At 32.4% G+C, this 25,833-nt stretch overlaps 19 protein-coding genes across 19 annotated transcripts, besides 3 other annotated features; 5 read left to right on the forward strand and 14 right to left on the reverse strand.

Moving 5' to 3' along the window:
- Positions 1 to 8,527: part of a mobile genetic element that runs on past the window's edge.
- Positions 160 to 864, reverse strand: TVAGG3_0526080 (uncharacterized protein; the record flags this gene model as incomplete). Its single annotated transcript, XM_051237437.1, has 1 exon — positions 160 to 864. One exon carries the CDS (start codon positions 862 to 864, stop codon positions 160 to 162), a length of 705 nt encoding a protein of 234 aa, XP_051095261.1.
- On the reverse strand, positions 1,713 to 2,297 carry TVAGG3_0526090 (phage tail repeat-like family; the record flags this gene model as incomplete). Its single annotated transcript, XM_051237438.1, has 1 exon — positions 1,713 to 2,297. The coding sequence occupies one exon, from the start codon at positions 2,295 to 2,297 to the stop codon at positions 1,713 to 1,715; it is 585 nt and encodes a 194-aa protein (XP_051095262.1).
- TVAGG3_0526100 (uncharacterized protein) lies at positions 2,317 to 2,469 on the reverse strand (the record flags this gene model as incomplete). The annotated part of the gene is made up of 1 exon (XM_051237439.1): positions 2,317 to 2,469. One exon carries the CDS (start codon positions 2,467 to 2,469, stop codon positions 2,317 to 2,319), a length of 153 nt encoding a protein of 50 aa, XP_051095263.1.
- Positions 2,489 to 2,890, reverse strand: TVAGG3_0526110 (uncharacterized protein; the record flags this gene model as incomplete). The annotated part of the gene is made up of 1 exon (XM_051237440.1): positions 2,489 to 2,890. The coding sequence occupies one exon, from the start codon at positions 2,888 to 2,890 to the stop codon at positions 2,489 to 2,491; it is 402 nt and encodes a 133-aa protein (XP_051095264.1).
- Positions 2,908 to 3,647, forward strand: TVAGG3_0526120 (uncharacterized protein; the record flags this gene model as incomplete). The annotated part of the gene is made up of 1 exon (XM_051237441.1): positions 2,908 to 3,647. A coding segment is annotated over one exon (740 nt), but the record flags the coding sequence as incomplete, so codon positions are not given.
- Positions 3,863 to 4,702, reverse strand: TVAGG3_0526130 (phage tail repeat-like family; the record flags this gene model as incomplete). The annotated part of the gene is made up of 1 exon (XM_051237442.1): positions 3,863 to 4,702. One exon carries the CDS (start codon positions 4,700 to 4,702, stop codon positions 3,863 to 3,865), a length of 840 nt encoding a protein of 279 aa, XP_051095266.1.
- Positions 4,864 to 5,272, reverse strand: TVAGG3_0526140 (phage tail repeat-like family; the record flags this gene model as incomplete). The annotated part of the gene is made up of 1 exon (XM_051237443.1): positions 4,864 to 5,272. A coding segment is annotated over one exon (409 nt), but the record flags the coding sequence as incomplete, so codon positions are not given.
- TVAGG3_0526150 (uncharacterized protein) lies at positions 5,291 to 6,139 on the forward strand (the record flags this gene model as incomplete). The annotated part of the gene is made up of 1 exon (XM_051237444.1): positions 5,291 to 6,139. The coding sequence occupies one exon, from the start codon at positions 5,291 to 5,293 to the stop codon at positions 6,137 to 6,139; it is 849 nt and encodes a 282-aa protein (XP_051095268.1).
- Positions 6,144 to 6,386, reverse strand: TVAGG3_0526160 (serine threonine-protein phosphatase family; the record flags this gene model as incomplete). Its single annotated transcript, XM_051237445.1, has 1 exon — positions 6,144 to 6,386. One exon carries the CDS (start codon positions 6,384 to 6,386, stop codon positions 6,144 to 6,146), a length of 243 nt encoding a protein of 80 aa, XP_051095269.1.
- Positions 6,405 to 6,767, reverse strand: TVAGG3_0526170 (uncharacterized protein; the record flags this gene model as incomplete). Its single annotated transcript, XM_051237446.1, has 1 exon — positions 6,405 to 6,767. The coding sequence occupies one exon, from the start codon at positions 6,765 to 6,767 to the stop codon at positions 6,405 to 6,407; it is 363 nt and encodes a 120-aa protein (XP_051095270.1).
- A 290-nt stretch (positions 8,528 to 8,817) lies between the features above and the next one.
- TVAGG3_0526180 (protein kinase protein) lies at positions 8,818 to 9,779 on the forward strand (the record flags this gene model as incomplete). Its single annotated transcript, XM_001310015.2, has 1 exon — positions 9,122 to 9,730. The coding sequence occupies one exon, from the start codon at positions 9,122 to 9,124 to the stop codon at positions 9,728 to 9,730; it is 609 nt and encodes a 202-aa protein (XP_001310016.2).
- A 326-nt stretch (positions 9,780 to 10,105) lies between these two features.
- On the forward strand, positions 10,106 to 10,911 carry TVAGG3_0526190 (retrovirus zinc finger-like domains family; the record flags this gene model as incomplete). The annotated part of the gene is made up of 1 exon (XM_001310016.1): positions 10,155 to 10,688. The coding sequence occupies one exon, from the start codon at positions 10,155 to 10,157 to the stop codon at positions 10,686 to 10,688; it is 534 nt and encodes a 177-aa protein (XP_001310017.1).
- A 118-nt stretch (positions 10,912 to 11,029) lies between these two features.
- Positions 11,030 to 13,465, reverse strand: TVAGG3_0526200 (surface antigen family; the record flags this gene model as incomplete). The annotated part of the gene is made up of 1 exon (XM_001310017.1): positions 11,030 to 13,465. The coding sequence occupies one exon, from the start codon at positions 13,463 to 13,465 to the stop codon at positions 11,030 to 11,032; it is 2,436 nt and encodes an 811-aa protein (XP_001310018.1).
- A 495-nt stretch (positions 13,466 to 13,960) lies between these two features.
- Positions 13,961 to 13,985: a mobile genetic element.
- Positions 13,986 to 14,194: 209 nt separating this feature from the next.
- TVAGG3_0526220 (Kelch-type beta propeller family) lies at positions 14,195 to 16,330 on the reverse strand (the record flags this gene model as incomplete). The annotated part of the gene is made up of 1 exon (XM_001310018.1): positions 14,288 to 16,330. The coding sequence occupies one exon, from the start codon at positions 16,328 to 16,330 to the stop codon at positions 14,288 to 14,290; it is 2,043 nt and encodes a 680-aa protein (XP_001310019.1).
- Positions 16,331 to 16,667: 337 nt separating this feature from the next.
- On the reverse strand, positions 16,668 to 18,156 carry TVAGG3_0526230 (intramolecular oxidoreductase activity, transposing S-S bonds; the record flags this gene model as incomplete). Its single annotated transcript, XM_001310019.1, has 1 exon — positions 16,711 to 18,156. One exon carries the CDS (start codon positions 18,154 to 18,156, stop codon positions 16,711 to 16,713), a length of 1,446 nt encoding a protein of 481 aa, XP_001310020.1.
- A 238-nt stretch (positions 18,157 to 18,394) lies between these two features.
- TVAGG3_0526240 (30S ribosomal protein S10 family member) lies at positions 18,395 to 18,932 on the reverse strand (the record flags this gene model as incomplete). Its single annotated transcript, XM_001310020.2, has 1 exon — positions 18,513 to 18,932. One exon carries the CDS (start codon positions 18,930 to 18,932, stop codon positions 18,513 to 18,515), a length of 420 nt encoding a protein of 139 aa, XP_001310021.2.
- Positions 18,933 to 19,322: 390 nt separating this feature from the next.
- TVAGG3_0526250 (armadillo (ARM) repeat-containing protein family) lies at positions 19,323 to 20,876 on the reverse strand (the record flags this gene model as incomplete). Its single annotated transcript, XM_001310021.1, has 1 exon — positions 19,323 to 20,876. One exon carries the CDS (start codon positions 20,874 to 20,876, stop codon positions 19,323 to 19,325), a length of 1,554 nt encoding a protein of 517 aa, XP_001310022.1.
- A 2,667-nt stretch (positions 20,877 to 23,543) lies between these two features.
- TVAGG3_0526260 (uncharacterized protein) lies at positions 23,544 to 23,759 on the reverse strand (the record flags this gene model as incomplete). The annotated part of the gene is made up of 1 exon (XM_001310022.1): positions 23,544 to 23,759. The coding sequence occupies one exon, from the start codon at positions 23,757 to 23,759 to the stop codon at positions 23,544 to 23,546; it is 216 nt and encodes a 71-aa protein (XP_001310023.1).
- Positions 23,760 to 23,828: 69 nt separating this feature from the next.
- TVAGG3_0526270 (uncharacterized protein) lies at positions 23,829 to 24,254 on the forward strand (the record flags this gene model as incomplete). The annotated part of the gene is made up of 1 exon (XM_051237447.1): positions 23,829 to 24,254. One exon carries the CDS (start codon positions 23,829 to 23,831, stop codon positions 24,252 to 24,254), a length of 426 nt encoding a protein of 141 aa, XP_051095271.1.
- A 1,366-nt stretch (positions 24,255 to 25,620) lies between these two features.
- Positions 25,621 to 25,833: part of a mobile genetic element that runs on past the window's edge.

Consider the following 25,833-nt stretch of genomic DNA (forward strand, 5'->3'; position numbering starts at 1 on the left):
CTGATACAGTCCTACCAGCGTTTGTAAAGATATAGTCTAACGGTTTTGTATCTGCTACTTTTGTTCTTTGTTTTTCAACCTGAAACATTTAATATATGTAAAAATATATTGTTTTAAAAGTAAACGTTTTAAAATGGTATGCCATTTCATATTTCTCATCTAACAAACATGTTGTCTGACTGCTTGAGGGTTAGGTTGGTACCATTCGAACTTGACACTTGCAATTCCTTCAATTGCATTCAAAATATCGGAGTCTGAATCAGCCATTTGTTCTCTCTTTGTAGTCTTGAAAGCGTCAAGAAGTTTTGCAGCTGTTTGTTCATTGCCATTTGCATAGTAAATGTGACCATCTAAATCTGTTACGGTTAGTCTGAGATTGTATCCTTTCTTATTTCCATCTTGTATGGCAGCAAGTACACCCATGAAGCCTTCTTTGTTCTTTCCTTCGTCAAAGTTTACTGTAAAGGTTCGACCAGAAGTAATTTGACTTCTAACTTCACGGTACTTCTCATATGCATATCTTGTTCTTTCCATGGGAGCATGTGCGTCTTCACCTTTTCCTTTTTTCCTTCTCAAAGGATGCAATTGTTCGTCATGTTTCCAGTAGAATCTGGCAAAGCCGTCGTGTCCTTCAACTTGAGGCTCAGTAACATTGAAAGGCATGTTCATAAGACATTCTTCTTCTAACCTCTCTAGTCTGTTTGGATAATTGGCACGTGCTGTTTCCAAATCCATTTCGTAGCGAAGACCAGACAATTTGTCATAGACTTTTATGGGTCTTCCCTTCCTATATTTAAAATTCTTCGAAACTCTCCAACCATATCTTTGCAACTCTGCTTTTATTCTAGCAGACTTTCTATCCATTCTATATGGGGGCATTTTATAAAAATAAAAATATACTGTTTTAAAATGGTATGCCATATAGCTTCTTGAATTTGTTAAGAAGTATTTGAACGTTTTTTCCATCTGTATCTCTAGTGTTTACATAAGCATAGCCTGCCTTAGTAAAATATACTTGTAATTTTCTATAGTTTACGCCGGTATAAAAGTAGAAAGAGTCCTGTTCTTCGCTGTAGTAGTAAAACTCAAACGTATGCTTACCATAGTCTGTAATTTCAATTGCTTCATCTTCTAGTTCGTCGACAAATTCGAATACAATATCTCGAAATTTGCCTATGTTCTTATTGTTTTCAGAACAAGTGACCCAGCGTAAGTTTTCAAGTCTATTGTCGTTTCTTATATGGTTTATATGGTCTACAAAAGGTAAATTGTTAGGATTCGGTATAAAATGAGTTGCAATGACAACATGTTTTAAATAGCATTTTCCACCCAGATTCATCATAGCATATCCGTCATTTCGCTCCCATCCGCTTAAAACTCTTTTTGTCTCTTTGTTTCTGACTTCAAATGACTCACAACAGTGAATTTCATATTTCTCATCTAACAAACAAGTTTTCCAACGGTCTGTTCCAACAAACTCAGCGTACATTTCAAATAAAATAAAAAAATGTTTTTTTTTTAAAAAATGTTTTATTTTAAATGGTATGCCATTTCATATTTCTCATCTAATTTCTCATGAACTTTCTTCATCTAATTTCTCATGAACTTCATCGTCAATGTTTTGTAAAGACTTCTTCATCTATGTCTTCCCAACGGTCTTTTCCGACAGACTCAGCGTACATTTCTATAAAAATAAAAAAAATGTTTTTTCTTTACTTTACGTAACCACCCGCTGCCAAAAGTCTTTGACGCCAACCCATACCAGCTAATGAAGGTTGACTTGGTTTAGTCTGGAGACTAAACTTTGGTTTTGGTTTATCTTCAGTTTTTGGCTCCCCTTCTTCTATTGGTTTTTCGTCACTTTTCGGTTCTTCTGACTTTACCTCACTTGCTGGAATAGTAGTGTCGTCAACATCTTCATAAATATCATATGCCATCTGTTTCTGTTTTCCTTTCAACTTTTTGTGTTTGTTGTAAAGTTTAGAATATTTTGACTCTAAGTCAATGAGATGTTCTATAATGAACTGTTGGTCGGTGAAGTAAACTTTTCCATCTGTTGTCTCTTTAGTTCCTTCAGACTTCAATATTTTATTTGTGAGAGTCTGTTTCTTTTTTGAGATACTAGCCGTTCCATTTCTATGAAAAGTGACTTTGTAGTTAGGGTTTGTATTTCCAGACCTGGCACTTTCTATTATTGAATTTTTCTCTTCATCTGTAAGTTCTTTGACAGGTTTTGACAATGGTTCTGAACTTTTTGTTTGTGGTGTCAAATCTACCGTTTCAACTTCTTCGGTCATTTCATCTCAGTAAAAAATTTTAGTTTGGTTTGTTTTCAACTGGTTGTTGTTGTTTTTTAAGTCGGTCTAAAACTTCCTGAGGTATAGGAAGAACTTGACAAACACGTTGTGTAACTGCTGGAAGTCGACAAATCCATCTTGAACCCATTTGTCTCAATGCTGTATTGTTCATTTCATCTCAGTAAAAAACTTTACATTCCCCACGTTTGAGGCGGTTGAGGTTGGTTATTGTTTACCCATTGTTGTGCATGGTTATATCCTCTGTTAAAGAATCTTTCACCTTGGTCCATATAGTGTCCTGCTTGGTTATAGTAGTCATTTGCTTTGTTATAATAGTTTCCTGCTTGTGTTCTTACATTATCCATCCATCCTTGAACTTTTCCTCTTGTTTCAGGATTTGGAATAAGATTTGTTGCATCTCGTGCTACATCCCAACCTTTCTGTACAGTTTGTATAATAGGTTGTGCTTTCTCTTTAAGTATACCTAATGTACTCAAAATCTTCCTTCCAACTCCAAATACACCTCTGGCTATTGTTCCCACTGCGGGTAAAAATCTGGATGCAACTCCTGCTAATGCGCCAAATAAACCCATTTCTTACAGGGTAAAAAATGACGAATCCAAACAAGGACCCCTATGTTTCTAAAGCAACAAAGAAAGCACTCATGGTAAAAATCTTTAGTTCGACACCAAATGCTTGGTTTATGGATATCTTGGAAAACATTCCGAGATATAGAGAAGATGGACCACCATACTGGCTAATATTTGTTGGTCAAAACACAAGATACTGTGAAGCCATACCATTATGGTCCAAAAATATTTTAGATGTGAAAACTGCTTTGACAATATTCGTTGACAAATACCATCCAACAAAACTGACATCTGACTGTGAAAGTTCTTTCAAATCAGACGATATTAAAAACTATCTGCGTTCAAAAAATGTAAACCAATATTTCATTGTCGACCAAAACCATTCTGCTCTTGGTGTCATTGACAGTTGTATAAAAATCTTAAGAGACTTAAACCAACCACAAGGTGGTGAAGCAAATGAAATGTCATATGACGACAAGTATAGACATTTCTCCATGGCAAAGATGAGACAAGTTTTAAATATTTACAATAGCCGTAAACAAAAAGGTTTGGGAAACCACTCCCCCGAAGAAATGAAAAACAACCCCGACTTAGAGAAAGACTATATATTTAATAGTTTAGTCAAAAGAGACAAACAAGAAAGAATGCCGGGCTTCAAACTTAAGAAAGGCGACAAAGTAAAAATAGAAATACCTAAACGCGACCCATATGAAAATACTATTGACTATGACAACAATGGGAACCCGACAGGTACTCACATTCGTGTTCGTAAAAATAGAAGAAAGTATACAAGAGAATATTATGAAGTTTTAGGCAAACATGGCAAAATGTACAGACTGCAAGCAGAAGATAAAACTACTATTGTCAGACCTCGTTTCAAACTTGTCAAAGTTCAAGGTGGTATACTTTCAAAGACAGTTCCTAACAAATATAAACAACTCCTGACGAATATGCTAAAGAAGTTGAAAATGACGACTAAGCATTTCTATACCATGCGTAAACTGTCATGTAAGGTGGCATGTAGTCTTTACTTTGTCCCGTTGTTTGCGTATATCCCGAAACGCGATGTGTATGGTTTCCATCTCCCTGAGTGTTACCCCAGAAACAATTTATAGCAAACTGAACGTTGTCTTTAACATCATATCCTTTACCTTTTGTCATTGCTGACCAATCCCAAAATTTATGCTTATGCCAACCTGCTTGAGATGTACTTAAATCTATGTAGTGACTATGTGCAGGTAAATTTTCACCTGAAATCGTTTTACTTCCACCTGTTTCCTTTGAAGAGTTTGCACAATACAAAAACCTGTCGACTATTTGAGTCCAAGTTCCAAAACCAAGTACTACTTCTGGTCTGGTAGAGTTCATTGACGTATAAATAGAGCCTATAGGATATAATGTTTGAAGTATTTCTGTCTTTAATGTTTGAAGCTCTGTTTTGTCTGCTTTCTTGTCATATAAATCTTGAGCAGTGAATTTAATATTATGTTCATCCTTCATGACATAAACATCTTTACATCTAATGTTTCCCATCGTCGTTATGTCGTCATCCGATGTTAAACCTTGTGGAAAGTTAGGAGGTTTACAATATATTGCATCCCCACCAGTTTCTTCAACCGTTCCTTCAATACTTTCTATAGCAACAGTTGTAAAACTTGTATGTGTATGGTTCTTGTCTGCTTTCTTCTCTAACTCATCGTTAACATAAGTTTTATCTGCTTTAAGGTCTAAACATCCTGAAACCCATCCTGTATCGGCTTTAACTTTAAAAGTCTTCGATGTCCATTCATGGTACCAGTCAACCCTTTCTTTCATTTCGTTATCTTTTTCATCCACATATTCCTTATCCGCTTTCTTCTCTAACTTACTAGCCACATATTCCTTATCTGCTTTATTTTCAAGGCTAACGTTTAAGTCTGTTATTTCAGATATAGAATGTGTATGAGTCTTTTTAGAATATTCGTTTTCAGCTCTTGTCACTTCACTTGACATTTTATTGTCAACATATGTTTTGTCTGCTAGTTCAGGATGAGTATGTTCTTTTGTTGCATAAGCATTGTTAGCTCTTTCTTCTTCTTTTGCTATTGCATCGTCTACATATTCTTTGTCAGCTTTGTTGTCAACATCTGCTTTCAAAAGAAGTTCATTTATAGGTTTCTCGTTTAAAGTTCCTTTTGTTGGATTTATACAGACAGTATTGTTCTTATTGTCTTGAAACAGAAACTCATCTGTCATTGGGTTTAATGTCAGTTTTAAGTTTCCTTCTTTCAATGACTCAGATATCTTAGAATAGTTTGAAAAGTTTGTTGTGTTCTTATTTAGAGCTTGCATAATGAGTTGTCGGTTGTGTTGTATTTCTCTCATGGAAGCAATATCTTTCGACATTTTTATTCTAGATAAAATATGCTTTCAATAGAAAAAGAAAATTCAAGAGTTGCTACAACTAAACCATTAGATGAACTTTTTACTAATGTCGGTCAAAAGTTTGAGACAGAGACCGTAAAGCATGAAGGCTATCGTTTTGACTACCCATTAAGATGGCTAAGAGACCCATCTGTCACAAAAGCTATTGGCTTTCGTAGAATGAAGTTCATTTCAGAAGCCATACATGGTTTCCCATTTACGGTCGGTTTTGAAGTTCGATACTATAACAAAGAAAAACGTATGTATGAGAAATTTGAACAGGGAAAACTTTTACAAGTTAGTTTGCTTGTAAACTTAGAAACAACTCTTCAAGCTTTTCAAGAAAAAATAAACGATATCTATATCGAATATGCAAACCAGTATAACATTGACGAGGGGGAGTACCATCTCGATATTATTTATGACAGGAAAAATGCAACTGTTAAAATCAATAGAATAGAAGACCTTGGAGAAAACGTTTATATTTCTACAAAATATAACAACTTGGCATGGTATAGATTTTTGAGGATGTTAAATCAGCCTGCAGCATATCCAGTACACCCAGACTTTTATGAAGTCGAAAACCCTAATGGAACATATGAAAATGTTTTCGACCAAGATGCTATTATTGTTCATGCTTCATTTTCTGGCGCCCAAAACTCTTTCTTATGCTTGGCAAATGACTTTTACGAAAAACCTACAAAGTTATACGAACCACCAAGTGGAAGTATTTCAGACTTTCAAGTATGGTTTACTACAGATGGAAGAAAAAGAATAATTCCATTATACCATGCGTTTTACTTAGAACTTAGTTTCATATACAACTACTATCGAACGGTAAAAATATAATTTTTTAATACGGTTGAGGTGTTGGATTTGGTTGCCAACTAGACTGTGGTGCAGGTTCAGGCTGTTGTATAACAGGAGCTTGTTCTTCTGGTTCAGGGTCTTTAGGTATAATACCAACGAACTGACCTACTCTTTTACCAATATTTTTGACTCCGTTCCAAATTCCTCTTCCTACGGTTTTTATTCCATTCCATATACCTCTTCCAACATTTCGAAAGAAGTTTCCTATCTTACTGAAGAAACCCATTTTACTATATGTAAAAATCTAATGTCCGCCTAGTCTCTTACGTTTCCTGTTGAGTTCCATAGCATTCTTTAACTGGAGCTCATACATTCTGTTTCTCCTCTGGTAGAAAACATATTCTGGGTCAACTCCTGTGTTCGCGTCATCTGCATAAAGTTGTTTATATCCCACTTCAGGGTTTGTATAAAACTCTTTCCATCTCATATTTGCATACCATGGTGGTAAGCCTAACGCAGCGTCATTTGACATGGCAGTTTGCATTTGTACATCTGTTGGCACTTGACCATAGTTTGCCATTGCAGTTTGTATTCTAACTTCATTTGGAATATTCTCTGGGTTTGGTTGTCCAGGTTGCTGTGCATTCGCTAAGTTCTGTGCGTCCATTTAATATTAGATAAAAATATCTCTTACGAGTACATATGCTGAACATTTGCAGGCATTGGTTCATCTTCATATTCTCTGTACTTTTCTGCCACGTCAAATAAATAAATGACACAATGGAAAAAACCTAAAACAAGTAGTCCTATTTCAAACCACATTTACTTACTAGTAAAATTTCTTTGTTATGACACTTTCTCCGGTTTATAGGACCTCTCTCATATTCTATCTTATCGTATCTAAACTCATAGTCATGTATGTCCTCTAACCATCTCATGACACTTTCCAAACCACTTTTATCGGATGTAAAGTAAAAGCATGGATGGTTATGTAAAACGTCTAAAGTTTCTAAAGAGTCTCTCAAAGTCCAGTCTACTTGGTATTGAAAATCCCATGTGTTATAGAACGGCGGGTCCACTATAAAGAAAACATTTTCCTTGTCTTTATATTTTTCATACAAATCTGTCCAATGACATCTCACAAACTCTATACCCTCAATATATTTTTCTATGTCCTCTTTGAAAACATTTGTATAGTTAAGATATAAAACTTTTGACATAAGTGTTTCAATGTCATGAACTCTTATAGCACCACTATATAATAGTCTAGCAGATATACTATCCCAGTCAATATACTCTGCCTTTTTCAAAACCTCTCTGACAGTATTTTTCTTATCTAATGGTATACGTTCCATCTTACCTATAGGTATCTTTTCTTTTAACTCTTTCAATATATTGTTTGTGTCTGGAATATGTTTGAGACGGTCCATATAGTTGTCGAAGTCATTGCATATAATCTTTGAGTCTGGAAATATTATATGGCACAGATGGGATATATAGAAACTTCCACCGAACAAATCTACAAATGTTAGACCATTCGGTAGTTTCTTAAGTTCTCTCAATAGAATATCTTTACATTTACTCTTATTTCCAAAGAACGGTAACGGCGGTTTTGTAAAATTCATTTATATATAATAATAAAAATGTTTTTTCCTGAAAAGTGACAGAAAAGTGACAAAACATTTACGAAGAAGTCATGAAATTTCATGAAATTTTCAGCAAAAATAATGTTTATGTTAGAATGTTAGATCTAACATGTTTTCTAACATGTTTTCTAACATCGTAGAAAACTCTTGAAATTTGGTCATTTACGCTCATTACGATGAAATCATGACAAAACATTTACGAAGAAGTTTCGACAAAACATTTACGAAGAAGTCTTGACAAAACATTTACGATGAAATCATGAGTTTTCTACGATGTTAGAAAACATGTTAGAAAACGTGTTAGATCTAACATGCTAACATAAACATTATTTTTGGTCATTTACGCTCATTACGATGAAATCATGACAAAACATTTACGAAGAAGTTTCGACAAAACATTTACGAAGAAGTTTCGACAAAATATTTACGAAGAAATCATGAGTTTTCTACGATGTTAGAAAACATGTTAGAAAAGGTGTTAGATCTAACATTCTAACATAAACATTATTTTTGGGTCATTTACGCTCATTACGAAGAAGTTTCGACAAAACATTTACGAAGAAGTCTTGACAAAACATGAAAACATATATAATTTGTGAAAAGCTCCTGGAAGACCCGTATATAAGAACTTCATTTATGTGGGCTAGAGGGCGCAACGCGCCTGGAAGCCCACCCCAAGAAAAAAAAAACTTCATTATATCAATCATCCTCAGGGCTAGAAGGCACGAAGTGCCTGGAAGCCCCACTTCCTTTTTTTTTTTTTTTTTTTTTTTTTTTTTTTTTTTTTTTTTTTGTTGATAGTTTTGTTTTACCAAAATTCTCCGTCAATTTTTAATTTGAGTCATATTCGTTCGATAATTTGTCGATGATCATAATAGAATGTTCCTAATACTTTTATCACTTTAATGCAATTTGGAACATGACTCTTATAGTAAATTTCAGCAGTTCTTTATCTCAATTTTTGATCGTATCGTTAATGAATTATTTTTTATAATTCCACAATGTCGTACATTCCTATAAGGAAATTATACGATGATATAAAAAATTGAAAAGTGACAATTCAATGTCATTGTTGAATCAATATACTGTGCTCGAAAGCTTGAATAAAGGAAGCTTCGGCACAGTTTATTGCGCGTACAATAACGTAACAAAAACATTTGTAGCGTTAAAAGTTGAAAGAGAAGATTTAAAACAATCTCAGGTATATAACGAAGCACGCGTATATCAGTATTTGAAAGATACACCTGGATTTGCAGTACAACATGCTTTTTTGGCACAACAAAATCAGCGAATCTTGGTTCTAGAGTTGCTTGGTGCCAACTTATTAGAATTATTTAAAGAATGCGGTCATAAATTTTCATTAAAAACCGTTACAATGATTGCATTACAAATGATAGATCGTCTTGAAACATTTCATTCAAGAGGATTTATACACAGAGACATCAAACCACAAAATATTTTAATCGGTAGAGGAGATAAATCAAAGATTTTATATTTAGCTGATTTTGGCCTCACATCACCTTTCCTACCAGCAAGACGAGATGGTATTTTGCCACCTCTCGTTACTGCACAAGTAACAGGAAATCAATTATTTTCTTCAACAGGAAATCATATGAATTACCAACAAGGACCAAAGGATGATCTTGAGAGTCTTGCCTATATGTTAGTATACCTTCTCACAGGAGCTCTTCCTTGGAGTAATATCCAAACAACAGATCCCAACAAAAGGGCCAACATCCTTACAAATACAAAAATGACAAGTTCTGTGACTGAAATATGTAAGGATTGTCCTGATATGTTTGGAGATTTTTTGAGAACAATAAAATCACTGAAAAGTGACGATACACCAGATTATAATGCACTGAAGCAGATGTTCATAGATTTTATGGAAGAGAATGAAATCCAAAATGATCTAATGTTTGATTGGGCTCCGATTCATAAAGAACAAAAATATTCCCTGAAAATAAGACGTGGACCACGTTAGTTTGAGTGCTGTTTTAGCTATTCAAATATTATTTAGAGTTATTTTCTTGTTTTTGTTGTAATTTTTTTTATCATGAATTTTATAAAGTGTTATTTTAACTGTAATAGTATTTTGATCAAACACAAAGGCCTTTCACGAAGTTTGATATATAGAATATTCGTACAATATGAATTTTTGTTTCAAATTTTTGAATTATCAGTCTAAAAGTTATAAAATTCACAGAGTTTTATGTAATCTCTGGAGAGTAAATACATATAAACCAAACAAATTCGCAATTCTACTAAATTTCTTTGAATTTGTGGATATGTGATTGTTTTGTACAGGCAAAATTCTCTGTTTAAATAATGTCAACTATTTTAGCAAAGATTTGGATTTCTGGAATATTTGTGATCTTTATAAATTTTTGTCACTTTTCTTTGAAAATATGATTAGCGATCGCAGTCTCAGCCTAGATGAAGAAGCTGCAATGTATCATGCAGCAATGTTCAATTTATCGACAGTTGAGACGGAAGTAAAAAGATTACCCCCAAATCCACAAAAAATTTCAAGAAAACAATCGACAAATAAGGTTTCTAATGTAATCTGCTTCAGATGCGGTCAAATGGGCCATATTTCTGCTCAATGCCATGAAGAATTGCCAACATTACAATCGATTGAAGCCGAAGTTATGAATGATGTTGATGAAGTCATTGAACAATTAATGAAAGAACCAGGATATTACAATGATGAAGCTGGGCCATATAAAGTTACTGCTCTTTCTCCTGTTAAACACGATAAATCTTGGAGTAATGGTGTATTTTGCCTTAATTGCGGCGAGTTTGGTCATCAACACAATCACTGTCAGAGGTCTAATTACGCAACTCTAGCAAATGAACTAGGAAAATATTACACGAATAATTTTACTCATCCAAACAAACCAGTAGCTGATATTGAAGAGTTATTTGAAGATTTATACTAATTTACATCAATGGCCTCGATATTCATTATCAAATTTCTTTATATAATTCATTTTTATTTTATTTTACCATTCATTTTATAATTTTCCATTTTATTTCTTTTGATCTATATATTAGAGAGAAGTGTAGGGATTTCGGCCCTCTCAAACTGTTTTTGTAATTTTTTTTTAAATATCTAGAATTATTTATAAAGTAAATCATGTATTTTATCTTTAAAACGACAAACTATTTCAATAACTCTTATTAAATATACTAACGTTACCCGGAAATAAGAGTTTTTTTTTTTTCATATCGTTTGTCCTCTTATTTTCCAGTAACGTTATTAAGATTAAAAATAAATTATTCAAGAAACAGCTCGTTTATTAAGACTAATGATAAAATTCGTGAGAAGGGCAATCTCATATTCATAACATTTATTAATATGAATAGTTTTATAAATTAAGAGCGGAATAGAGATATTTTCAATAGATATATATTGAAGGACAGCAATTGTTGTTCGATCTGAAAGGGTTGTTGTGTTATCAAAGCGAACATGAACTCTTTTTTCTCCAAATAATTTTTTACAATTATCCGATAAGACTATTTGATTTGTGATAAATAAATTACTTTCATATGGAAATGCAGGATAAGAATAATCGTAATTCACATTAAATTTTCCTGAAATGGTGATATTCATTGGATTTTCAATATCCTTGAATGGATCAGATCCAAATGTAAGTGAATAGAAGGTGTTTTGGAAAGTAATATTAATAAAGTTTTCGCAGCGAGAAAATGCATAATTTCCAATAGATGTTACACCTTCTGGGATTGTGATACTTGTTAATGATGTACATGAAGAAAATGCAAAATCTCCAATAGATGTTACACTTTCTGGGATTATAACAACTGCTAAAGATGTGCAATATTCAAATGCATTAAAGCCAATAGATGTTACACGTCGAGGGATTGTGATATTTGTTAATGATGTGCAAGAAGAAAATGCATTATTTCCAATTAATGTTACACCTTCTGGGATTGTGATACTTGTTAATGATGTACATGAAGAAAATGCAAAATCTCCAATAGATGTTACACTTTCTGGGATTATAACAACTGCTAAAGATGTGCAATATTCAAATGCATTAAAGCCAATAGATGTTACACGTCGAGGGATTGTGATATTTGTTAATGATGTGCAAGAAGAAAATGCATTATTTCCAATTAATGTTACACCTTCTGGGATTGTGATACTTGTTAATGATGTACATGAAGAAAATGCAAAATCTCCAATAGATGTTACACTTTCTGGGATTATAACAACTGCTAAAGATGTGCAATATTTAAATGCTTTAAAGCCAATAGATGTTACACTTTCAGGGATTGTGATACTTGTTAATGATGTGCAAGAAGAAAATGAATCACTTTCAATAGATGTTACACTTTCTGGAATTGTGATATTTGTTAATGATGTACATGAAGAAAATACACTACTTCCAATATATGTTACACTTTCTGGGATTGTGATACTTGTTAATGATGTGCAAGAAGAAAATGCATGATCTCGAATATATATTACACTTCCAGGGATTGTGATATTTGTTAATGATGTGCAAGAAGAAAATGCATGATCTCGAATATATATTACACTTCCAGGGATTGTGATATTTGTTAATGATGTGCAAGAAGAAAATGCAAAATCTCCAATAGATGTCACACTTTCTGGGATTGTGATATTTGTTAATGATGTGCAATATTTAAATGCTTTAAAGCCAATAGATGTTACACTTTCAGAGATTGTGATACTTGTTAATGATGTGCAAGAAGAAAATGAATCACTTTCAATAGATGTTACACTTTCTGGGATTGTGATATTTGTTAATGATGTGCAATATTCAAATGCATAATCTCCAATAGATGTTACACTTTCAGGGATTGTGATATTTGTTAATGATGTGCAATAAGAAAACGCACCACTGCCAATCCATGCAATATTGTTATGAAGTTTAATAGATGTAATATTCACATGATAAAAGCAATAACCGGAAATATTCGTAACATAATTAGGAACAATATATTCGCTTTCTGAATATGATTTAAAAACCCTAAATAATGTTGAATTATCTGTTCCTGAAAATAAAGATTTAGTATCACTCTTAAAATATTCATTTTCTGGATCAACTGTTATGGTTTCTAAAGATTTACAATCACAAAATGCTTCAGAAGATATTTCACTAAGTGATTTTGGAATAAAAAATGTTAAAAGATTTGTCTCATAAAAGCAATTTGTGTTTAATTTTTTTAATTTAGAATTTTTTGAAACGTTTATGGTTGTTAATCCACTATAATAAAATGCATATTCATAAATAGTTTTTACAGAATCTGGTAAATCTATTGATGTTAGAGCTCTATTATTATAAAAGCATTTTTTCCCTATACTTGAAATATTTGGAGGGAACACAATAATTTTCAATCTTTCACATAATTTAAAGACTGATTCATTAAGTAATGTAAGATGATTGCAATTACTGAGATCGGCTGATTCTATAATTGTCCAACAAAAGCTATAATTACTAATACTGATAATCTCACTGCCTTCTTCAAATTTAATTGATGTGATTCCATATTTACAATTCATGAAGGCATAATTATTTTCATCTTCGCTATATATTTCTTTGACAGTTCGAGGAATAACAATTTCACTAATTAATCCCGCTGAACAACTAATAAGAACTTCTTCACTTTCATCTCTGTAACCAAATGGTTCAAAACTAGTAATTTGATAAAAAATAAAGAAAATCATGTTTAAATAATATTATTGTCTTTTGATTTTTATATAAAATAGAAAGATATGGTTCATTTATTTGTAAAATATAAATCTCAAATGAATCTGTAAATGAACAATTTGATGAGTGATGAATATTTATATAAAATGATATGAATATCTAACGAAAATATTATGATTTATATGTCGAAGATACCAATTGGAAATTGTTTAAATTTCAATGGGAATTATGAAGCGTAATGTAAAATTAATTCATCACTGAACTCATTATATTATATTAAAAGACGATTCTACTTACGACTAGTATAATTCTTCATGAAATTGAAGATGAATGATCGGAGATATGATTGAATTCATTTATTGACTGCGATATTTTGTAATTACATCAAAAATTTGCAAGTAATTCACTCTGATTGAAAGTTTTCCAGCGCAAAGAGAGCACATTCACCAATTATCTCAATTTTTGAATAGTTTACATTTCTATTATTTCTTCCCAACATCATTTAGAGTATACTGACCACTTTCTGACATTCTCTCATTTAATGATTTTGGTATAAAAAATGTTAAAAAATTTTGTCCCCAAAAAGCATCCTCTACGTAATTTTGAGCATTTTTTGCACTCCATGTAAAACCATTATGTGCAAAATTTCCATGAAATGATTCTTCATAAATAGTTTCTACAGAATCAGGCAAATCTATTGATGCTAGAGCATAAGTGTTATAAAAGCATCTTATTCCTTTAAAGATGAAAAATATTTTAGGAATAAATAAAAGAGAAATAAAAATACAACAGAATTATACAAAATAAAAATAAAAATGAAAATGAAATGATAATGATAGTTATTTGGGAGTTTCGGGTTGTCGTACAATGAATGGTGTGTAATCTTTAAGTTCGAAATCGTATTCCCAGTCTGCAAGTGATGAAATGAAAATGTCGATCTTCTCGATTGCGAAGTTTTCGCGTGGAACATTTCCAAGTTGTGGAATAGGTTTCTTAACTTCCGTGCAAACTTCTTTAGCTGCACTTGCCCATGCACCGATGTTCTCAACTGCTAACTGAAGTTCGCTGATACGCTCTGAATCACTCTTGTGTGAATTGACAAAAAGTTCGTTGATCATCTTGTCCAAGTTTCGGATGAGTGATCGCTTCTTCTGGATCATCTTGTTAACTGAAAGACACTTGGATGGTGTCTCCTGTTGTGCAACTAACTCAAGACGAGTGGAAAGTGGATAGTCAACAATCTGATTGAGAATCTCGATACGCAACAAAATAAGTTTGGCAACAATGCGAAGACATTCTTCTTTAGCTTCATTGGCTGCCATACGAAGACAGTCTGCTTCTTCCCAGCTAGCACCGATCTGGTCAAGAAGAACAACTTCTGTACGTGCACTCTCCATCTCTTGACGTGACTCTTCTTGGCGGTGACGAAGGTGTGTCTCTTTCTCTTCCCGCATAGATGCAATCAACTGTGCAAGTTGTTGTGATTTAGCGAGTTTCCGGTCGACATCTTCGTTGGTGCAGTCAAGAGGACGGCTGTTCCTGATGTTAGCGACGTAGTTAGAGAATGAAAGATGGTCGATCTTTTCGCTGAGAGAAATGGCTTTGTCACGTGCTGATTTACGCTCAATCTTAGATTGTTCGATGAACTTGCGAAGTTCAACGTATTTGTCGCGGTCGTAGTGTGAAGGAGTGACGTTTCGAAGGTTGGAAATCTTAGGCTGGTTCTTGATGCTGCTTTTAAGACTGATGATACGGAATTTGACTTCGTTCAACTTATCCAAATCATCAAAGACTGTTTTTGAGTTTTCGATGACATCTTGACCAACACCGCATTCTGTCGCTTTACTAAGGAACTGATCACGGATTTCTACAAGTCGGTTGTCGATAGTGTTCTTTCGACTTGGAATTGTGAACTCTTGGATAGAGTATTTAAGCTGGTTAGAAACAAACTTTGTGAAGCTTTGTGTATCTTTGATGTTGCATGATGGAGTGTTCTTTGAAATGGAATATGTCAGAAATGTATCGTAATTACGAGAAATACAATGAAATGCGACACCGTTTCCGACAAGTGCTGATGTATATACAAAAACACCATCGAAATTAACATCTAGTTTGTATTTAAACCAAATGTTATGGTCGAAGTTAAATAACCATGTACTTTGTGGCTTTTTCTGTGCATCATAGCCTCCAATGCAGAATAGCAGTGTATATATTTCGGCTGTATAATGTCCTGTCGTAGCAATTTCGTAGGGTGATTCGATTCTTTCGAAAGTTTTCGCTTCAAAATCGATTATGTATAGTTTACTGGAAACACCTTCTGGTGAGGTGCCACCATAAAGTAAGAATTTACCATTAGAAAGTAAAGTGATTGAATGTGAGTGTAATTGTAATGGAAAATTAAGAGATATTTGCTTTGTAACTGATGTTTCTAAATCAACAAAATAAAAATCGGCGTTGTTGAATGTTTTATCTTCACGAAGACCACCATGAATAAGTAATTGATGATCTCCTGCATAACAAGCCGCTGGTGAGATTAGAGGAGGAACATTTGTTGCAAGGTAATCCCAATTTTTACCATCCCAAAACCATAAATCGTTGTATACAATATTATCTTCATCTTCGCCACCAAAAAACACAATTCCTTTAGGAACCGAGATCATTTTTTGTCCGCTTCGTTGTGTAAATGGTATATCTGCAACTTGATTCCATGAAAATGCACTGTCTTCGTTTCGAATAAATCCTGAAAGAACTAATTTATAGATTTTCTGGTAACAAAGATAAACAGTATCCTCGAAAAAAGCTAGATTAACAAGTTTTCGCATGTCATCATGCTCAAATACTGGAGGATTCTTAATAGGCTTTACTACTGTTTTATTCGACATTTATAAAATTTTTTTTATATTTTGAATCGTGCAATAAAATCATTATTACATAGCACGAGAGCAAAGAATATACTATGAATGTTCCATGGCTAAGTAATAGCATGCTTCTTCAAAGTCAATAATGAGTTTTTCTTCAATATCGAAATCAAATTCACTTCACTTAATGACTTCTATTGATTCTCGATTGATTTATAAGAAACGCATGAACTATAACATAAGATAATTCAGCCAAACTTCTTTGTTTAGAAAATTCCAATAAATCCTATAGAAAATAATCTTTTATCTTGTGAATTTCTAAGCATATTTGATTAATACTTTTCATGGTTTTACGTATTATGTGAAAAATTAATATAATAAAAAAAATTTTTTTTAATAAACACTTACAATTCAGTTCTAACTCCTGTTTCATCATCAAGGAAGTCAACAACAGCCTCTTTGTTGAATTTTCCAGTATAAAGTTCTGGTTTATCCTTAGATCCTCTGTTAAACAGATACAAACAAGGAGTTCTCTTTGGTTCTGGTCCGTAAACAATATCATTAGCATGTACATTCAAAGCAGCGAGTCTGACTCTCTTTACAGACTTGTTCATAAATTCATCAGCAATTTCAGTGAAAATATCCTTGAAACGCTGGAATTGTTGATCCCAAGGTTCAAAGTATAACACGAGAACAGCAACATCAGGGTCAATAACCTCTTCTTTGAAGTTATTTGCTGATAAGAATCTGATTGAGCCATTATAGTCTTGAGGAACGTCCGAGGACTTCACTTCTGCCTTCATCTTGCCATCCAGGTACTCAATGATCCATGAGGAAATGTCTTCGTATATGAAATCTGCATCTTCTGGAAAACGGTTTTTGGTAAATTTGTTTCTACCTGTATATTGAAGGATTGCGACGCATGGATCTGCGTAGCGGCTGAATCCAAGGTCCATCATGAATCTGTTTCCTGTAACAGCGTCAATTTGTGTGAAATTCAGATCTTCTCCGAAATTTTCTGACAATTTCACAATTGTTGGCATAATTTGAGCACGCGGTTCTTCATTTACGGGTACAAAGAATACAATTACTGGTTTCTTCTTGATGTAATCGTCTTGTTTGTTGATTTGGAAAACATTGATCAATGGCCTTGAATTATAGTTAATCCAGGACGTAATATCGATAAGAGATGCTGTAGAGAAGTCTTCGTTGTATGTAGCTTGAGCGTGATCAACATTTCGATATAATTTTAATGTAGGGAATTTGGAAACATTTAAATCATCGGCGAGTAATTCATCTGCAACAAGACCGAATGTGAAGTTATCTCTAAGGATCTCAGATAACTCTGTGAACTTATCAAAGTCTGGACCTCCAACTTTTGGAATAAATAGGACGACAGTGACTTCATTGCCTTCTATGACATCCTGTGCTGATGGATAATCATCAAATGTTGTAAAGGGCATGCCTGTTTTTGACATAACGAAATTAAGGAATCCGCCTGTTGTTTGTGAGCCATAATAATTGCAAATCCTCTTACCATATCGGTAAAAGTAATAGCCTCGTGTATAAATAAGATTCAATTTACGTACAATATTTCTATTTTTTTCACCATCTAAAACGCCAAAGTAACATCTTGTGCCTAGACCAGATGCTGTTGCAAGGAAATCGCGAACTGCACGATATTGCTCGTTCTTATCGCCACCTTGGTAAATAAATAAGAAAAATGCAGGAAGTTCTTTGACTGTTCGTGAGAAATTGGACTCTGTTAGATAGAGTATGTTGGTCTCTTCTAAATTCTTACTTAATTTTGATTGCTTGGATAAAGTTAAAGCAAGAAAAAACGAAAGCATTTATAAATGGTTGAATAGATAAAAAATTTTTGCTAACTTGCTCGTTTCTCAGATTTATTGATCAAAAACATGGCGATTATGATATGTAGTAGATGTATATTGAAATTCATATCTTATCATAGCGAGGATTTTAATTTTCAAAATTTTGAAAAAGATTTTCAAGATTCTGGTTTATAAAACCAAATGAAAATGGTTACTAAAAACATGGTATATTATTTTTGAATGCATTTATTAAAATGCGGTGTTTACATTACAAATTCAGTGATATCTTTAGAAATTCAAAGCTATTTTTAATAGAGTAGGTCAAGAAAGTAAAGAAACCATATTTCAATGAAGTAGAGTGAAAGGAATTAGAGCTAAATATAGTAATATAAATGAATTTGTTTACTCATGATAACTGAAACTTCGACATGAACGTCTGGTTCAAGTGCAATCTGGGTGACCTGCTTAACAGCTTCAGCGGTTCCCTGGAAATCAATAACACGCTTGTAAATACGAAGTTCGAAATGGTCGTATGTTTCTGTACCGTTACCGCATGGTGCACGGCGTGTTGTAATGCGCAGGCGGCGGCGTGGCATTGGGATTGGTCCGCGGACTTCAAGATTGCCCTTCTTCAGCTTGCCCATAAGATTTCCGACAACTCTCTGAAGGTTTGGAAGCTTTGAAGATGTGATTGTGAGGCGAATCTTCTGGACTGGAAGATCCTCAATGATCTCCTTCTTTTCATCGCCAGTTGGAACGACGTGGTCAGCCATTACGTGGAAAGGGCCAGCCAAACAGAGTAATTCAAATTTAAGAAGAAAAATTTGAATCATAATATAATAGATATATCTTTTATCCACATTCGGTATACTATAAAAATTCCTTGAAAATTCACAGTTATCTTTAGAAAAAATAATTCAAATTTTTATTGTGCTTGAATCAATGAAAAACTGCTTCATTTGGAAATTTAGTGACCGATATAATAATGTTTAATGCCTAATAAATTAACTCCCGCAGCTTATATTTATTGAAAGTGGTATTTCTTGATAATTTGAACAAATATATTGGCATAAGCAGAATAACACGTGTTGTATAGTCTAAAATTAGAGTGCTTTGTTCTTAAAAATGTCAAAAACAGTTAATTAAATAAAATCATGATAAATTTCAAACATTTTATATTAAAATTAAGCAAGTTCTGACTGCAATTGTTGTATATCAACTATGCACTGAAATTGCTGAATCTTTTGAACTTCAATTATGAATTCTTCTCTTTCAATTGGTTGTAAAGACATCAATTGAAGACCTTTAGCGAGAGATTCATCATTGTGCGATTGTAGGTACTTAGAAATAGCACATCTTTGGATTGTCTTCTCATATTCAGTTGAAAATTCATCAGTTAATGAGAATTGACACCATTTTCCTATAATTGATGAAATATCAATTTCGAATCCAGATATAATCAAGCAAGCAATCAAATCAAAAAGTCCATGTCTTGATACTCTATCTGTACCTATTTTTCCTATATATTCTGGCTCATTTTCAAATGCCAAAATTGATTTTTCCGCGAAATAAAAAAGATCTTCATCACTTATGACTTTCAAATAGATCAATCTGGCAATAAACATAAGTTGCAGACAGTTCTCAAGAGGTGTATAATACTCATCAAATACATTTTTGCAGTTATCTACTAAAATACACAAATAAACAATCTTATTTGAAAACATTTCAGAAAATCTCGCAGGATTTGTATATAATTGTGTCAAATGATAACTCATTATTGACTCAACAACAATGTTATATGAATTTTTCTCAGAAATAACAAAGTTTTCAAATAAATCATTGACAAATTCTTCGCAATCAAGCTGTTTTCTAGCAATGAAGTTGAATATATGACAGAACTCAGTAAAAGACTCAACATAATCCAGAGAACAAAAGTTAGAAACGCAGTCAAGAATTGGAGAAAAATCAATTTCAGAATAAAAATTAGAAATACATGGCATAAGCATGCGAATAACATTCCTTGCCAGCTTAGAATTACTTATATCTTCATTTGAATTAACTTCTGCAAGCTCTTTGTTAATTTCTAACCTTTCATTAATAATTTCAATCAAAAATGCAATAAATTCATTGCAGAAATTACTTATTACTTGTGGATAAAATTCAAAACATGTAGAAATAGTTGAAATGGAGATAATTGATCCAAAATTGCTTGAATTTAAAATGATATTAAGTAAATTATTAAGAAGTTCTGTATTTTCTCTGTAAATATTAGTTTTCAAGCTAGATCTTATCATATTACATCCAAGTAAATAAAGTAATTCGTTATCAGAATCAGTATCTAAGAGATTTCCAATATTTGATAGAATTTCAAGAGATAAATCATCATCTAAAAACCATAATGACTGAGAACATAAATATAAAATGTTTGATTCTATTAAAACATCATGATTTTCACTGAATAATTGAATTATTAATTCCCTAATTTTGGTTTTAACTTCAGAAGAACATTCTCCATTTCCAGCAATCTCTGCTATAGCTCTTAGTTTGGCTTCATTGTCAATTTCTCCAAGAGATATTAAAAATAAATTTTGATTCATTGAAAATAATAAAGAAATAAACTGTAATGATACATTTCTTTCTGAAAAATATGAATCATTATTCTCAAATGCGATATCATAAAACATTGAAGGATTTTCATCAATATAACTTATTTCTTCTTCAGATAAAGCCAAAGTCATCAAAGAAATGTTAACTAAAGTAGTAAAATATTCTGTAATATCTATTATTTGAATCATGTTTTGAATGATTTGTAAAAAATATTTTGATATTGAACGAAATGGAAGAATCTTAAATATATTTTCTGAAACAGAGAGAATATTACTGATAAATGGATTCATTACATTCATTAATTCTATATTTGTAATACTAATACTTGAATCTAGAAATTTAAACATGTAATAATAGAGTTTGATAAATAGATCCTCGGAACTACAATCTTGAGATGCTAATATATGTTGTATAAATTGAGATGAAAGTTCTATAAAATCAGTTTGAATTATTAAGAAAATTGATTGTTGAAAATGATGAATCATTGTTTTATAAAAGTTGGTAATGACTATGCAAGATGTATGGCTATCAAAAACACTAGAAAAATGACTGTGAATCACATTAAACACGGAAATAAATGTTTGTAATAATTCATCATCAGATAATTGTAATGCAAGGATTTTAAAAATGTATTTTAATGCATATGATGCAAGTAATATGTTGTTTTCGATAGAAGATTCGAAATAATTAAGAAAAATTTCAAAAAGATTTTCAGTTCTGTAATCAAATAGAAGACATATAGAACAGTATAGTTTCATACATGATATTTCTGATGTGTTTCTTGAAAAATATAACTGTAACAGTAAATCTGCAATGGATTTTTGATCAAGCACGGAGAATTTGCCTATATTTCGCACTAAAGTAGGGAAAATAATGGGGAAAAGCATATCATCTGGGTATTGAATGAGAAAATTAAGGATATATGATAAAGAATTTGGGGTATTTTCGATCAATTCATTATACATTGCAACTGAATCGTCTGTGTGATAATTTTGCACCATTAAGATATTCCGAATCTCCTTTATGAATTCATTCATACTGCAGTTTCGGGAAAAAGGTGTCAAAGACAAGAAAAAGCTGTCGAATTTTTAATAAATGATATTATAATGATACACACTATTACTCTAATCTATTTAGTAAGGTGGTCGTTTCTGGTTGATAAAGCCAAAATCTGGGAAAAGCCAGTGGGGAAAAAATAATCTTGTAAAAAAATCGGGCCTCCGGCGGCAGCGCTAGCCCTTCGGGCGCGTAGCCGCCTCCGGCCATGAACATCACAAAGTTAATGTCGCCATTTATGAAATATGCCCTATATTATTTTTCCTTTTTCTTTCCTTTCCTCCTTTTTCCTTTTATTTTCTCCTTCTCTTTCTGTTCTTTTTTCTTTATTCATTGATTTCCTCTTGGTATTTCGAAATTTTATTCAAATAATTTAATAACTTTATAAACCAATTAGTTTAATAATTTATACATTATCTACCAATTTTACACTTCAAATTTTACAGTTTTTTAAAGTGGATCAAAGTAGTAGGATATGAAGGGTTTAGTGACTTTTTTTGTAAACGTAAGAATCATACATTTTTGAATAACTGAAGGTGTCACTACGTCACCATGTGTCACCTGGTTAATTAACTTCTCTTAAAAATGATGACAACATGACATTTAGACAACAGGTACGAAAGGAGGAAGGCATTTATGTCTTACATTTTTGAATAATTTATTTTTTTAATTCGTAAGAAATGAACGGAACAAAATTCGTGACTGTGAATCAATTCTCACCCAGGTTAAACAAGTAGACGTTTATTTTATAAAGGTAAGTTTAATATTAAACCTATTGCTTTTGCATTTGATGGTAAATTAATCGAAAATTCAAAAATTTGGGAATTAATTCCGGATAAATGGTTTAAACAACAAAACCACCTCACTAAAGTTCTTTGTAGATTAATGATTAAAACTGAGGAAAAAGAATTTAACGGGTTTAAATATCATCCATGTAAAATTTTAGAAAAAAATTAAACGATAGACTATCAAAAGATAAACTCGCTAAAGGTAATGGTAATGATGAAGAAGAATTTGATGAGTTCAACATAGAACTTTAAGAAACTAATGATTATTTGAATTTATGAAATCAATTATTTGATTCATTCTTTCTTCAATCTCTTCTATTCTTTTTGTTAAATCATCTATTTTCATTAATGAGGTGATTCTTGATTGAGGAATAGATTTCAAACTAACCACTCCTTTTATTTTTGAAATTTTGAATCCATCAACTTTAAACATTTTATTCAATTTACATGTTGTCAATTCTTCAAATAATTTTTTATTATTAGCATAATAGTCATTAAATTCTTTAACAGATGAAAAATTTTTTATTTTAGTAATTGGTTTAACAACGTTTATTTTTTGTTGAACATTTTCACTTTCATTTATTTCTTCCTCTGTTTCATTTATTTTTAAAATCGGTTTCATTTATCATTAAATAAAAATTAGAATATAAGTGATGAAATATATTTTTTAATTAATATTAAATCAGAAATGGCGGCAGGATTCTTTAAAAAATTATGGGATGGAATTAAGAAAGCTGCGGGTTGGGTTCATAAAAAGATTATTAAACCCATTGCAAACTTTTTGGCACCAGTAGCGAAAACGGCAGGAACTATCATAGGTGGAGTATTAGGTACTAAAGCAGGTAATCCGGCGATGGGAGCACAAGCAGGTAACGCAATTGGTGGAATAGCTGAAGGAATACTTAATAAAATAGGAGGTAGATAGTGGAAAAATAAATTATTTTAAAATTATTTTTATCTTAGTATCGGTTGTAGTCTTTGATAAACTTTTTCTCCTTTATTTAAAACTTCTCTTATTGGGGCAGCTTTTGGCGTTATTGATTCAGCAACGTCACTAATTGCTTCTTTATTCTTAAATATCCAATTTGCCCCCTTCTTCAATGTTTCCCAAACTTTACTCGCTCCTCTTTTTACTTTATCCCACAGTTTCTTAAATATACCTGCAGCCATAGTTGATTATTTCATTAAAATTAAAAATTCATTTTCATCTTTTAATTTTGATTTTTTATTTATTAATAAATGACGACTAACTATTTGGTGCCAAACACTAAACCGATTAATGGAAATGTGTTTCATTCATTCGAAAAGATAAATGAAATATTCGCAAAGAATGACGGTAGAAGATATTATAGAGAACTTGAAAGTTCATGCTATGACTCTGATGCTCCATATTTTGATGATAAACAAACTCATTTACGAATTACAAATCCGGCTCATGATGTGAACCAATTAGGTGACACATATATTAAACGCAAAGTTAAAGCAACTCTTGTTTCAAATAAAGCTTTCACATGTGATGCCGCTTTTAAATGCATGCGTTTATTCGTTGGTTACAAATCATCAAATCAAAGCTTTAAACAATTAGAAGTAGAAACTGAAAGAGGTGATGCCGGTTATCTTCAGATGGATTGCGCCCGTGAATCTTTCGCATTTGCAAACATATAAACCAAAATCAGAAAGGAAAGTTAAAAAGTTTGTTCATTCGTTATATAATAATGTTCAAAATATGATAACTCAGTATGTGGTAAATATATTGACCCTTCAGAAGTTTTCAAGAGAGCAAATGAAGAAGTTGATGTCACTTTTGATATGATTATTCCGGTAAATGATTTGTTAGCATTTCAGGCGTTCGATGATTATCCTAAATCATTTGGTGATATCATTCTTAAATATTATGTTTTCAGGGATACTTTAGTATTTTGTCAGGTTGACCCGTTAAGAGTTGCTGATTTACAAAATTACGTTTATGAAAAGATAACTGATGAAAATTATGAAAAGATTATGAATCATGTTTATAAATATGATCGCAAATTCCAACAAATCGGACTTCCTACCAAATTAATTACAAGCTTAGCCGCTACATCTGCTGAGGCAACAGTTGATGACGTTATTATTTCATGCACAAAGATGGAAGTTTTAGAGGATAAATGCATTACACCAGGATACGGTTTAATTGAAGAATCAGTTAAAGCAATACCACGTTTATTTAGTAAGGAAGATCCATTAATGATTCCAGCTCAACATATTGACGTTCGTTTCACTAAATGGAGGTTGCATCACTCCTGAAGGTATTAGCTCAATTTCTCATACGCTCTTCATAATGTTACAGATGTTGTGTTAACATTTCCGAAGAATGCAATGCAAAGAAACGGTTTTAGAAATCCAATGCTTCGAGGTCTTCAGGTCACTATAGATTCCAGAAACTTCCCCGATCAAGCGATGACCACAGTGGGTGACATATTCTTTACACGTATGCTTCAAGCTTCTGATTTAGATGGAGTGAATGAATGCACGGAAGAATACGAGACTCATTAACTAGACCACTGAATGATGATAATGGCACACCATTAGCTAGAACATGGAAAGACCAAACTTCATTCTTATGCACTATTCCAGTTCAACGTGATGGAGCGGGTATATTCTTTGATGGATTAGAAACTTTCAACTCACAAGTTACAGTACAAGTGAAGCTTATCCAATCATTCAGGGTGAAAATGACACTTACTGTTCAAAGTGACAAATCCTCCTCAGGTTTGGTTTACTAGGACTACATATTGGACATGGACACCGGACGAAGGTTTGAAATATCATCCAACAGGTACACACCACAGTATAGAAGTTCATATGATGAAATATTGATGAATAGAAATGTTTAAAATTATAAATTTATTTTTGATTAAATGGATTTAAATTCATCCACCCCTTATGAAGAATTAGCGGGAGTATATAATACATACGTAGTGATGATATGATTAATGAAGCATTGAGTGATAATAGATAAATGCTCTATCTAAGGAAAAAATTAATGAAAATTCCATATTCTGAATGTTACTTAAATCAATCACTGCAGCAATTGGTAAACAGAATAAAGATAAAACATTAACGATATTAAAACAAATTATCATTATTGCTAACACTTCCCCCTATTCACATGTGTTAATTTATATCAACCGTTCAGGTTCACCTTCAGATGATACATTGAATCTTTAAAGCATTTAATCAAAATTCCAATTATTTATTTATC

This window comes from Trichomonas vaginalis, chromosome II (assembly GCF_026262505.1).
Source record: "Trichomonas vaginalis G3 chromosome II, whole genome shotgun sequence".
In the NCBI taxonomy this organism is placed as follows: Eukaryota; Parabasalia; order Trichomonadida; family Trichomonadidae; genus Trichomonas; species Trichomonas vaginalis.